We start from the raw sequence: 13,571 nt of genomic DNA on the forward strand, positions 1-13,571 counted from the left end.
TAACTGTCCACATACCATAACAGCTGTGCACAAAATCATTTCATTTCCAGCGTGTCAAGTGACCGTATCTCATTCTGGCTACCATGGTGCTTACTCTTGCCATCAGTTGGGTTGTGCTGTGCTGTGCTGGACCAGCTATTCAAGTGATTCTTCACAGTGCAACAATGCCTGTGACTGGAACCTGGCAGTGGGTGGGAGAGACCCCTGGGATTGGATTGGCTCTCAGTCTGCATGACACTCTATAGGAACCTGTTTCAGGCTGTTCCAGTTCTGATGTGATGGGGCCAATTTGGCCCTCCCTGCTATCTGGCTCCTGTGAAGTCTTTGCAGGTGGAAGGAGCGGCACGAGGTCTGTACATTGCCTTCTTTGACCTCACAAAGGCCTTTATAAACACTCATGGTTGACAGTGTCAGAGTGTCCTTCTCAAATTCGGTTGCCCTCTAAAAGTTTGTCACCATCCTCTGCCTGCTTCACGATGACATACAAGCCGTGATCCTGACCAATGGATCCACCACAGACCCAATACAAGGGGTCAAGCAAGGCTTATTGCACCAACGCTCTATTCTGTTTTCCTTGCTGCAATGCTCCATCTCGCCCTCAATAAGCTCCCTGCTGGAGTGGAGCTAATGTACAGAACAAACAGGAAATTGTTCAAACTCCATTGCCTCCAGTCCAGATCCAAGGTCATCGAATTACAGTATGCAGACGATGCTTGGTTTGCACACACTCGGAGGTCGTACGCCAAACCAGTCAACACCTTTACCGCAGCATGCGAGAGAATGAGCATTACATTAAACATCCGTTAGACAAAGGTTTTCTACCAACCTGCCCCCATCACACAGTACTGCACCCACCCCCCCAACCACCCGATTATCAAGATCCATGACGAGGCCTTGGACAATGTGCACCACTTTCCATACCTGAGAAGACTACTGTCAACAAGGGCAGATGATGATGATGATGATGATGACGAAGTCCAATGCTGCCTTCAGTGTGCCAGTGCAGCCTTCAGTTGCCTAAGGAAGAGTGTGTTTGAAGACCAGGATCTCAAACCCAGCAGCAAGCTCAAGGCAGTAGTGATACCTGCCTCCTATATGCTTCAGAGACATGTACTCTGTACAGCAGGCAACTCAAAGCACTGGAGAAGTATCACCAATGCTGCCTCCACAAGATCCTGCAAATCCATTGGCAGGATAGGCACACCAATGTCAGTGTTCTCCCACAGGCCAATATCCCCAGCATCGAGGCATTGACCACACTGGGATCAACTCTAATGGATGGGCCATATCGTCCACATGCCCGATAATAACTCCTGAAACAAGCACTGTACTCCAAGCTCCAACACGGCAAACAAGTCCCAGGTGGGCAGAGGGAAATGCTTCAAGGACACCCTCAAAGCCTCCTTGAAAAAGTGCAACACCCCACAGACATCTGGGAATCCCTGGCCCAAGACCGCTCAAAGTGGAGGAGAAGCATCCAGAAAGACGCCGAACACCTCAAGTCTATTCGCCGGGAACACGTGGAAGCCAAGTGCAAACAGCGGAAGGAACGCATGACAACCCAAACACCCCACCCACCTGTCCCTTCAACCACCACTTGCCTCACCTGTGACAGAAACTGTAGATCCTGCATTGGTCTCGTCACCCGAGAACTCTTATTAGTGTGGAAGTAAGTCATCCTTGACTCCGAGGGACTGCCCAAGAAGAGAGACTGGTGTGTGGATGTGTTGCTATCAGGAAAGAATTCATTACCAGCACCAAGCAGCCCTTGCTCCATGTCAGCGTGCCCACTGATCTGAGAGACAGCAGACCCTATTGACCTAATGACATTGTGGAAATCCGTACCCATCTCTCACCCTTTTAGGCACAGCTCATCAGCTATCTTGCCCAATGGAGAGCTATGATTGTAGCCCAAGATCTGCTCTCTCCCATTATCTAAATCTCTCATGATGGATAGATTTGCTGGTTGCCAGAGTAAGATGAAATTACAAAGTGCCGGGTTGTTTCGGCTGTGTTAGCCTGGCAATAGCTCTTCAGAAATAGAAAGGAAACTTAGAGAATTTTCCAACTTTTTGGAGAGCTACCTTTGAGCAGTAGCTGGACTTGCTGTTGATATGTGGCCACTTGTGTGTGAGTGCTTGTGGAAGTATTTAGGATGATAAAGACTAGGAACTTTGCAGGAGCAAAGGGATTTGGGTGTTTCGGCACAAATTACTAAAAGCTAGTGCACAGGTATAAAAAAGCTTGTGGAATGTTGGCTCTTTATCTTAAGGGGGTTGGAATACAAAAGTGAGGAAGTGATGCTTCAGGTGTACAAAGCCTTAGCTAGACTCCATCTGGAGTACCGTTCAGTCTTGGGCATCACACCTCAATAAAGATCTATTGCGCTTGGAGGGGATATAGAGCTCATTCAGTAGGATGATGTCGGGCTTAAAGAGCTACATTATAGGAACAGGTTCCATAAACTTAGTTTGTATTCCCTAGAGTTTAGAAGTTTGAGGGGTGATCTAATTGAGGTGTTCAAAATGATTGGGTAGATAGAGAGAAATTATCTCTGGTAGGAAAATCCAAAACGAGGCACAATCTTAAAATTAGAGCTATTGAGGAGTGAAATCTGGAAGTACTTTACATAGAAACATAGAAAATAGGTGCAGGAATAGGCCATTCGGCCCTTCGAGCCTGCACCGCCATTCAATATGATCATGGCTGATCATGCAACTTCAGTACCCCATTCCTGCTTTCTCTCCATATCCTTTGATCCCCCTAGTAGTAAGGACTACATCTAACTCCCTTTTGAATATATATAATGAACTGGCCTCAACAACTTTCTGTGGTAGTGAATTCCACAGGTTCACAATTCTGAGTGAAGAAGTTTCTCCTCATCTCGGTCCGAAATGGCTTACCCCTTTACATAGACTGTGACCCCTAGTTCTGGACTTCCCCAACAACGGGAACATTCTTCCTGCATTTAACCTGTCCAATCCTGTCAGAATTTTATACGTTTCTATGAGATCCCCTCTCATTCTTCTAAATTCCAGTGAATATAAGCCTAGTCGATCTAATCTTTCTTCATATGTCAGTCCTGCCATCCTGGGAATCAGTCTGGTGAACGTTCGCTGCATTCCCTCAATAGCAAGAATGTCGTTCCTCAGATTAGGGGACCAAAACTGTACACAATATTCAAGGTGTGGCCTCACCAAGGCTCTGTATAACTGCAGTAAGACCTCCCTGCTCCGATACTCAATTCCTCTCGCTATGAAAGCCAACATGCCATTTGCCTTTTTCACTGCCTGCTGTACCTGCATGCCAACTTTCAATGACTGATGTACTATGACACCCAGGTCTCGTTGCACCTCCCCTTTTCCTAATCTATCACCATTCAGATAATATTCTACCTCCCTGTTTTTGCCACCAAAATGGATAACCTCTCATTTATCTACATTATACTGCATCTGCCATGCAATTGCCCAATCACCTAACAGCCTCTTAGCATCCTCCTCACAGCTCACACTGCCACCCAGTTTACTGTCATCTGCAAACTTGGAGATATTACATTCAATTCGTTCGTCTAAATCATTAATGTACATTGTAAATAGCTGGGGCCCAGCACTGAACCTTGCGGTACCCCACTAGTCACTGCCTGTCATTCTGAAAAGGACCCGTTTATTCCTACTCATTGCTTCCTGGCTGCCAACCGGTTCTCTATCCACGTCAATACATTACCCCCAATACCATGTGCTTTAATTTTGCACACTAATCTCTTGTGTGGGACCTTGTCAAAAGCCTTTTGAAAGTCCAAATACACCACATCCACTGGATCTCCCTTGTCCACTCTACTCGTTACATCCTCAAAAAATTCTAGAAGATTTGTCAAGCATGATTTCCCCTTCATAAATCCATGCTGACTTGGACCGATCCGGTCACTGCTTTCCAAATGCGCTGCTATTACGTCTTTAATAATTGATTCCAACATTTTCCCCACTACCGACGTCAGGCTAACCGGTCTATAATTCCGTGTTTTCTCTCTCCCTTTTTTAAAAAGTGGGGTTACATTAGCTACCCTCCAATCCATAGGAACTGATCCAGAGTCGATAGACTGTTGGAAAATGATCACCAATGCATCCACTATTTCTTGGGCCACTTCCTTAAGTACTTTGGGATGCAGATTATCAGGCCCTGGGGATTTATCAGCCTTCAATCCCATCAATTTCCCGACTAATAAGGATTTCTTTCAGTTCCTCCTTCTCGCTAGATCCTCCGTCCCCTAGTATTTCCGGAAGGTTATTTGTGTCTTCCTCAGTGAAGACAGAACCAAAATATTTGTTCAATTGGTCTGCCATTTCCTTGTTCCCCATTATGAATTTGCCTGATTCTGACTGCAAGGGACCTACATTTGTCTTCACTAATCGTTTTCTCTTCACGTACCTATAGAAGCTTTTGCAGTCAGTTTTTATGTTCCCTGCAAGCTTCCTCTCATACTCTATTTTCCCCCTTAATTAAACCCATTGGCCTCCTCTGCTGAATTCTAAATTTCTCCCAGTCCTCAGGTTTGTTGCTTTTTCTGGCCAATTTATATGCATCTTCCTTGGATTTAACACTATCCCTAATTTCCCTTGTTAGCCACGGTTGAGCCATCTTCCCCATTTTATTTTTACGCCAGACAGGGATGTACAATTGTTGAAGTTCATCCATGTGATCCTTAAATGTCTACCATTGCCTATCCACTATCAACCCTTTTAGTATAATTTGCCAGTCTATTCTAGCCAATTTACGTCTCATACCAATGAAGTTACCTTTCCTTAAGTTCAGGACCCTAGTCTCTGAATTAACTGCGTCACTCTCCATCTTAATGAATTCTACCATATTATGGTCACTCTTCCCCAAGTGGCCTCACACAACAAGATTGCCAATTAATCCTCTCTCATTACACAAGACCCAGTCTAGGATGGCCTGCTCTCTAGTTGGTTCCTCGATATATTGGTCTAGAAAACCATCCCTTATACACTCCAGGAAATCCTCCTCCATCGTATTGCTACCAGTTTGGTTAGCCCAATCTATATGTAAATGAAAGTCGCCCATGATAACTGCTGTACCTTTATTGCACACATCCCTTATTTCTTGTTTGATGCTGTCCCCAACCTCACTACTACTGTTTGATGGTCTGTACGCAACTCCCACTAGCGTTTTCTGCCCTTTGGTATTCCACAGCTCCACCCATACTGATTCCACATCATCCAAGCTAATGTCCTTCCTTACTATTGCGTTAATCCCCCCTTTAACCAACAACGCTACCCCACCTCCTTTTCCTTTCTGTTTATCCTTCCTGAATATTGAATACCCCTGGATGTTTAGTTCCCAGCCTTGGTCACCCTGGAGCCATGTCTCTGTAATCCCAATTACATCATATCCGTTAACAGCTATCTGCGCAGTTAATTCATTCACCTTATTACGAATGCTCCTCGCATTGAGACACAGAACCTTCAGGCTTGTTTTTTTAACATTCTTTGTCTTTATAGTATTATGATGTAATGTGGCCCTTTTTGATTTTTGCCTTTGATTTCTCTGCTTTCCACCTTTCCTTATCTCCTTTCTACCTTTTGCTTCTGCCCCCATTTTACTTCCATCTGTCTCACTGCATAGATTCCCGTATTAGTTTAAACCCTCCCCAACAGCACGAGCAAACATTCCCTCCAGGACATTGGTTCTGGTCCTGCCCAGGTGCAGACGTTCCAGTTTGTACTGGTTCCATCTTTCCCAGAACCGGTTCCAATGTCCCAGGAATTGAAATCCCTCCCTCTTGCACCATTCCTCAAGCCACGTATTCATCTTAACTATCCTGCTATTTCTACTCTGACTAGCTCGTGGCACTGGTAGCAATCCTGAGATTACTACCTTTGAGATCCTACTTTCTAATTTAACTCCTAGTTCCCTAAATTCAGCTTGTAGGAACTCATCCCATTTTTTTACCTATATCGTTGGTACCTATATGCACCACGACAACTGGCTGTTCACCCTCCCCCTCCAAAATGCCCTGCAGCCGCTCCGAGACATCCTTGACCCTTGCACAAGGGATGCAACATACTATCCTGGAGTCTCAATTGCGACCGCAGAAACGCCTATCTGTTCCCCTTACAATAGAATCCCCTACCACTATAGCTCTCCCACTCTTTTTCCTGCCCTCCTGTGCAGCAGAACCACCCATGATGCCATGAACTTGGCTGTTGCTGCCCTCCCCTGATGAGTCATCCCCCCCCCAACAGTACCCAAGGTGGTATATCTGTTTTGGAGGGGGATTACCACAGGGGTCCCCTGCACTACCTTCCTTCCGCTGCTCTGCCTGATGGTCACCCATTCCCTATCTGCCTGAGTAACCTTTACCTGCGGTGTGACCAACTCACTACACATGCTATTCACGACATCCTCAGCATCGCAGATGCTCCAGAGTGAATCCATGCGCAGCTCCAGAGCCGCAATGCGATCTGTTAGGAGCTGCAGCTGGATGCACTTCCTGTACACATAGCAGTCAGGGACACTGGGAGCGTCCCTGACTTCCCACATAGCACAGGAAGAGCATGACACAGGTCACACAAAGGATAGTGGAAATATGTATCTCACTAAGCAAAATTTTCAACACTGATTTGAACAGATATTTATTAAGTGAGGGGATCAAGGGGTATGGATCAAAGGCGGGTAAATGGAGCTGAAGTACAGATCAGCCATGATCTAATTGAATGGCAGAACAGATTGGAGGGGATGACTGGGCTACTCCTGTTCCTATATATGGAGTGTGATAGTACACCAATGAATATTCTATCTCTGAGCTGAGGCCATGGCTTCGACAATTCCTTCTGAAAGATGCAGCGGCAGACCATGGAAGGGTTGTCAGCATGTTATCCCAGGCATCTTTGTGCAGGTGGACCTGAGGCTGGGCAAGGAGTGCACAATAGAGGGTCATGAACATCCATGGGGGAGAAAGTGATGGAAGATTGAGATATCATGCTTACACAGTCTCCTCTTAATTCTAGTTTTCTGGTAATTCAAACTTTTTAGTGAGGCAACAGCTTTGAATTGTCAGGAGTTGGCAATACTATTTGGAGCAGAGTAAAAAGAGGGGACAATGCACCCACCTACAGCCTCTGTGCAGGTCTGCTGGCATTGGCAGCATCTGCCTCCTGCCAAGTGGTTTGCCCACACTTTCGAAGACATTGTGTTAGGGAAATAAAACTGTTCTCCTGTGCTGCACTTACTGCAGTAAGACCTCGACAAAGCCCTCCTCAAAACAGGAGGGCCCTGCTTCTTTGCCCAGTGCTGCCTGGGGGGTGGGTGGGGGACACTTGCCAAGTCAGCATACCACATAGACTAATGGAACAATTAGAAATACAGAAAAATGGTAGAGCGCCAAAGCAGCCAACACCAAAAAGACCACCGTGTAGGATGTGTGTGTTTAATGAACAATCTGCTAGAATAACATTTCTCTGAGGCTCAATGTTGAACCATGTAATAATGTACCTGGTGGCTTAAAGGGTTAAACACTGTACAGAGGAGAACAGCATCTGATTTTAGAACTAGTTGCATCAACTGGCTAATTTTAATTATTCTCCACATTCCTCACTCTAAACAAAATCACAAGAAATAAACAAAATTGGATTCAAGTTAACAATTCTGACTTTTTAAATAAATGACTATCCTTACAGTTTTAGCCTACAATTCAAAAACATGTTCAGTTGAAACTCTGAACACACTGCGCACTTGAGTCCTGAGTGAACCATATACTGAGGTCTCTACGTTTCATTTCACACAGTTTGAGACAACAGCCGATTTCATTTTTCACTGCATTCTGGTGACTGATGTTCAGAGAGTTAAAATCCTCTCAATCTTCTGCATAAAGTGGAACTTGGCAATAATGCACTTCAAATCCGAATTTGGAAATCTAGGGAGAAAGAACAAATTTGTATTTGTATAGCTCCATTCACATCCGCAGGTTGTCCCAAAGTGCTTCACAACCAACTTTTGAAGTGCAGTCACTGTTATTAGGCAAACATAATCAATTTGCACACAGCAAGGTCCCACAAATTATCATCATCATAGGCGGTCCCTCGAAGCGAGGATGACTTGCTTCCACGCCAAAAAAGGGATGAGTTCATAGGTGTTTCAAATGAAGAACCCGAACTACATCCTCGAGGGCGGAAGATGCCTGTGCTTGGATTTTTTTAACGTGTGGTGGCCGTTGCACACCAGCCACCACACGGGCTTGACAGAGCTAGGTCTTGGTCCAATGGCAAGGATTACCCAAGACAACTGGAGACCTGCTCTGCTGCACGGACCTAGTGCGCACACATATCGCAGTGTGGGCTGACCCGTGCTGCCCCTGGGCCCCTGGCCCAGAACTCACGCCTCTCCTGGGCCCTGATCACATCCGTCCACAGTCTCTCACAGCTCCTGTTGCATCAGCCCACGCTCCAATCACTGACCTGGACCTTGCTGATGTCACTCTTCGCTGCCGTTGCCCTCCTGCACCAGCTCGTGCTGTACCCTGTAGTGGCATGCCTCCACACTGCCCATGGCCGCTGCTCGCCGCTCCTTTTATGGCCCACAAATAACAATGAGATAAATGACCAGTTAATCTGTTGTGCTGGCATTGGTTGGTATAAATGTTGTCCTGGTCATTGGAGAACTCCTCTGCTCTTCTTCAAATAGTGCTATGAAATCTTTCATGTGTATCTGAACAGGTAGAGGCCGGGGCCTCAGTTTAGCATGTCATCCTCCTTGGTACGGCATGAAGTATCAGTTCAGATTATGTGCTCAAGTCCTGGAATGGAGGCTTGAAATCACAACCTTCTGAACAAAATGATCGTTTCTGGCTTTCTTAAGAAATTATATTAAAATCCATCATATGGCAACAAACATATAAAATCTGAGGTGACTGACTCAATCTTACAACCTGTATTTAACACTAATTCATCCATTTGAAACATGAATGCAAATTTGATGTTTGCATCAGATAACAGTCACTGAGTGCTAACATTTTTATATTCAGACTTGTGTATAATTCTAATGCACTTTACTGCCTGGGAAGAAACCGTCATATAATTAACTATCTAATTACGTCTTTTAATATTATTGTAAAACACCAAACGCAAAAGTCACAGCTGCTAATCAGGGGAAATTATTCTCCCACTTTTCAATCTCCATCAAAAAATAACACCTTAATCGATAGTCAATTGTTTAAATAAATAAAATGCATTCTTGCACAGAAATATCTAAAATGCACTAATATCTTTACCCTAGCCCACTGCACCCCAACTGAATCCAATATTTAAAAAATTACCAATAAAAGGTAGCTTGCTATCTTACTTGAAGTTTTACCTATATCATAACAACATAAAAAATAGGAGCAGAAGTAGGCTATTCAGCCCCTCGAGCCTGCTCCTCCATTCAATGAGATCATGGCTGATCTTCAACCTCAACTCCTGCACTATCCCCATAATCCCTTGATTCCCTTAACATCCAAAAATCTATCGATCTCTGTCTTTAATATATTCAGCGACTGAGCATCCATAGCCCTCTGGGGTAAAGAATTCCAAAGATTCACCACCCTCTGAGTGAAGAAATGTCTCCTCATCTCAGTCCTAAATGGCCGACCCCTTATTCTGAGACAGTGACCTTTAGTTCTAGACTCCCCAGCCAGAGGAAGCATCCTCCCTGCATCTATCCTGTCAAGCCATGTAAGAGTTTTGGATGTTTCAATGAGATCACCTCTCATTCTTCTAAACTCTAGAGAATATAGGCCTAGTCTACTCAATTTCTCCTCATAGGACAATCCCCCATCCCAGGAATCAGTCTGGTAACCTTTGTTGCACTCCATCTACGGTAAGTATATCCTTTCTTCGGTAAGGAGACCAAAACTGTGCACAATACTCCAGGTGCAGTCTCACCAGGGCCCTATATAATTGCAGTAAGACATCTTTACTCTTATATTCAAATCTTCTTGTAATAAAGGGCAACATACCATTTCCTTTCTTAATTGCTTGTTGTACCTGCATGTTAATTTTCAGTGATTCATGTACAAGAACACTTAGGTCCCTCTAAACACCAACATTTGCCAAACTCTATTCAAAAAGTACTCTGCTTTTCTATTTTTCCTACTAAAGTGGATAACTTCACATTTCTCCACATTATATTTCATTTGTCATGTTCTTGCCCACTCACTTAGCCTGCCTATATTCCCTTGAAGCCTCTTTGCATCCTTTTCACAACTTACAAGGCTAGGTGAGAATGTATCAGCAGCAAACTTGGATATATTACATTTGGTCCCCTCATCCAAATCATTGATATATATTATAAATAGCTGAGGCCCAAGCACTGATCCTTGTGGTACCCCACTAGTTACAGTCTGCCAACCTGAAAATGTCCCATTTATTCCTACTCTCTGTTTTCTGTCCGTTAACCAATCCTCAATCTATGCTAGTATATTCCCACCCAATGTCATGAGCCCTAATTTTTTTTTAATAACCTCGTGTGGAACCTTATCGAATGCCTTCTGAAAATCCAATTACACCACATCTACTGGTTCCGCCTTATCTATTTTGCTATTCTGCTAGTTACAACATCAAAAAACTCTTAACATATTTGTTTTTTTTTTCATTCAATTTGCTTCATTTTTTACAAAGCGAATTGTTGTGATCTGGAATGCACTGCCTGAAAGGGTGGAGCAGGAAAAATTCAATTGTAACATTCAAAACAGAATTGGATAAATACTTGATGGGAAGTGTTTTTGCAGTACAATGGGGAAGAGCAGGAGAGTGAGATTAATTGGATAACTCTACCAAAGAGCTATCACAGGCATAGAGACATAGAAACATAGAAAATAGGTGCAGGAGTAGGCCATTCGGCCCTACAAGCCTGCACCACCATTCAATAAGATCATGGTTGATCATTCACCTCAGTACCCCTTTCCTGCTTTCTCTCCATACCCATTGATCCCTTTAGCCATAAGGGACATATCTAACTCCTTCTTGAATATATCTAACAAACTGGCATCAACAACTCTCTGCAGTAGAGAATTCCACAGGTTCACAACTCTGAGTGAAGAAGTTTCTCCTCATCTTGGTCCCAAGTGGCTTACCCCTTATCCTTAGACTATGACCCCTGGTTCTGGATTTTCCCAACATTGGGAACATTCTTCCTGCATCTAACCTATCCAGTCCCTTCAGAATTGTGTGTGTTTCTATGAGATCCCCTCTCATTCTTCTAAACTCCAGTGAATACAGGCCCAGTCGATCCAGTCGCTCCTCATATGTCAGTCCTGCTATCCCGGGAATCAGTCTGGTGAACCTTCGCTGCACTCCCTCAATAGCAAGAACGTCCTTCCTCAGATTAGGAGACCAAAACTGAACAAAATATTCCAGGTGAGGCCTCACCAAGGCCCTGTACAACTGCAGTAAGACCTCCCTGCTCCTATACTCAAATCCCCTAGCTATGAAGGCCAACATGCCATTTGCCTTCTTCACCGCATGCTGTACCTGCATGCCAACTTTCAATGACTGAGTACCATGGCACCAGGTCTCCTTGCACCTCCCCTTTTCCTAACCTGCCGCCATTCAGATAATATTCTGCCTTCACGTTTTTGCCCCCAAAGTGGATAACCTCACATTTATCCATACTATACTGCATCTGCCATACATTTGCCCACTCTCCTAACCTGTCCAAGTCACCCTGCAGCCTCTTAGCATCCTCCTCACAGCTCATACCGCCACCCAGCTTGGTGTCATCTGCAAACTTGGAGATATTATGCTTAATTCCTTCATCTAAATCATTGATGTATAGCGGTACCCCACGAGTCACTGCCTGCCATTCTGAAAAGGACCCGTTTATCCCGACTCTCTGTTTCCTGTCTGCCAACCAGTTCTCTATTCATGTCAATACATTACCCCCAATTTTAATTTTCACAATCTCTTGTCAAAAGCTTTTTGAAAGTCCAAATACACCACATCCACTGGTTCTCCCTTGTCCACTCTACTAGTTACATCCTCAAAAAATTCTAGATTTGACAAGCATGATTTCCCTTTCATAAATCCATGTTGACGTGGACCGATCCTGTCACTGCTTCCCAAATGCGCTGCTATTTCATCTTTAATCATTGATTCCAACATTTTCCCCACAACTGATGTCAGGCTAGCTATAATTACCCGCTTTCTCTCTCCCTCCCTTTTTAAAAAGTGGTGTTACCTTAGCTACCCTCCAGTCCATAGGAACTGAGCCAATTCACGTCTCATACTATTGAAGTTACCTTTCCTTAAGTTCAGGACCCTAGTCTCAGAATTAACTATGTCACTCTCCATCTTAATAAAGAATTCTACCATATTATGATACCATGTAGGCATGATGGGCCAACTGGCTACCTTCTGTGCTGTATCATTCTATGATTCTATGATAATAGTGTGAGGTTTAAGAGGCTCTTCTGCCAAAAAAACACACACACACAATTTTCTGATCGTGAGATCTCTGTGGGCAGCTTTCTTCGGGGCCAGTGGCGAGCGCCTTTGCTTCGCTGCTGACCACAAATTACGGGCCCATGTCTTGAATTATTCGGAGCAGCAACTTTCAACTCATCTGTTATCTCTGTTGCAGTTTCTGTCCACATGCCTAATAGACTATGGGGTCGAAATTGATCAAAGGCAAGTTCCGCCCATTTACCATTGAAAAGACCGCTAAGATCCTCAAAAGACCGCTAAGATCCTGACGGTACTTTGGGCGGAACTTTGGTCAAAAAAGGAGGAAAAAAAGCACCCGGCAGCAAAAATTGGCGTTACACGCCGATTCTGGGAGGTAGAGGGCGATAGGTGGGACTCTGGGCGACAAATGGAATCCTGGAGAAAGTTACGCCGAGGTTGGAGTTGTTCCTTGAGCGAAGCATGAAACAAGATTCTTTGTTCTAATAAGGACCAAGTCGGGAGATTGATAAGAAATGTTCAAAAAATAAAAAACAAAAAATCACAAAGCCTTCAGAGGACCCTTTAACACAAAATCGCTGCAAAAAAAGTTTTTAAAAAATCTCATCTTTTCTTGCAGATCTTCATACCCACTGTCCAGGTAAGACCTGCTTCCACGGGGCGGTCTTTTCTCCAGCAGGAGCGGAGGACCGCTCGGATGAATCTCGGGTGGGAGCGTGCGCTGGCACACGCTTCCCAGCGGTCCTTCCAAACCGTCGGCGTGAGGGCCTCACCAATCTCCCACAGAGGGGAGAGTGCCAAAAAAAATGGGGAAACCGCTGAGAAAACTCGGCGGCATCCAGCGGTAGGACCATCAATTTCAGTCCCTATGTATCTCATTTGACTGAGAGGATGGGTTGGGGACCAATACAGTGAAAGATCATACAGTCTGTATAGCCATCTACTTGACGAGGTAAGAGTGAGTCAAGATCTCTTGCCTTTGATTTATCCACCCTTCCTGTGGGGATATGTGGTCTTAACTTGGTGTCCCCTACAGTGGCACAATTATAAATGGGAATTCACCACGTCCATCAAATTTGTATCCATCATTGCAAGTCATGCAGCATCGAGCTCCAACCT

The 13,571-nt window shown here is 44.6% G+C and overlaps 1 protein-coding gene across 1 annotated transcript in view; it reads right to left on the bottom strand.

Moving 5' to 3' along the window:
• Positions 1 to 7,910: 7,910 nt before the first annotated feature.
• LOC139268084 (AP-1 complex subunit mu-1-like) overlaps positions 7,911 to 13,571 on the bottom strand; it is a 65,431-nt gene continuing 59,770 nt past the window's right edge. The window contains exon 12 of the mRNA XM_070886098.1: positions 7,911 to 7,930. Coding sequence (XP_070742199.1) covers positions 7,911 to 7,930 — 20 coding nt within the window. The remainder of the gene's footprint in view (positions 7,931 to 13,571) is intronic.

This window comes from Pristiophorus japonicus, chromosome 8 (genome assembly GCF_044704955.1).
Source record: "Pristiophorus japonicus isolate sPriJap1 chromosome 8, sPriJap1.hap1, whole genome shotgun sequence".
Classification (NCBI taxonomy): domain Eukaryota; kingdom Metazoa; phylum Chordata; class Chondrichthyes; family Pristiophoridae; genus Pristiophorus; species Pristiophorus japonicus.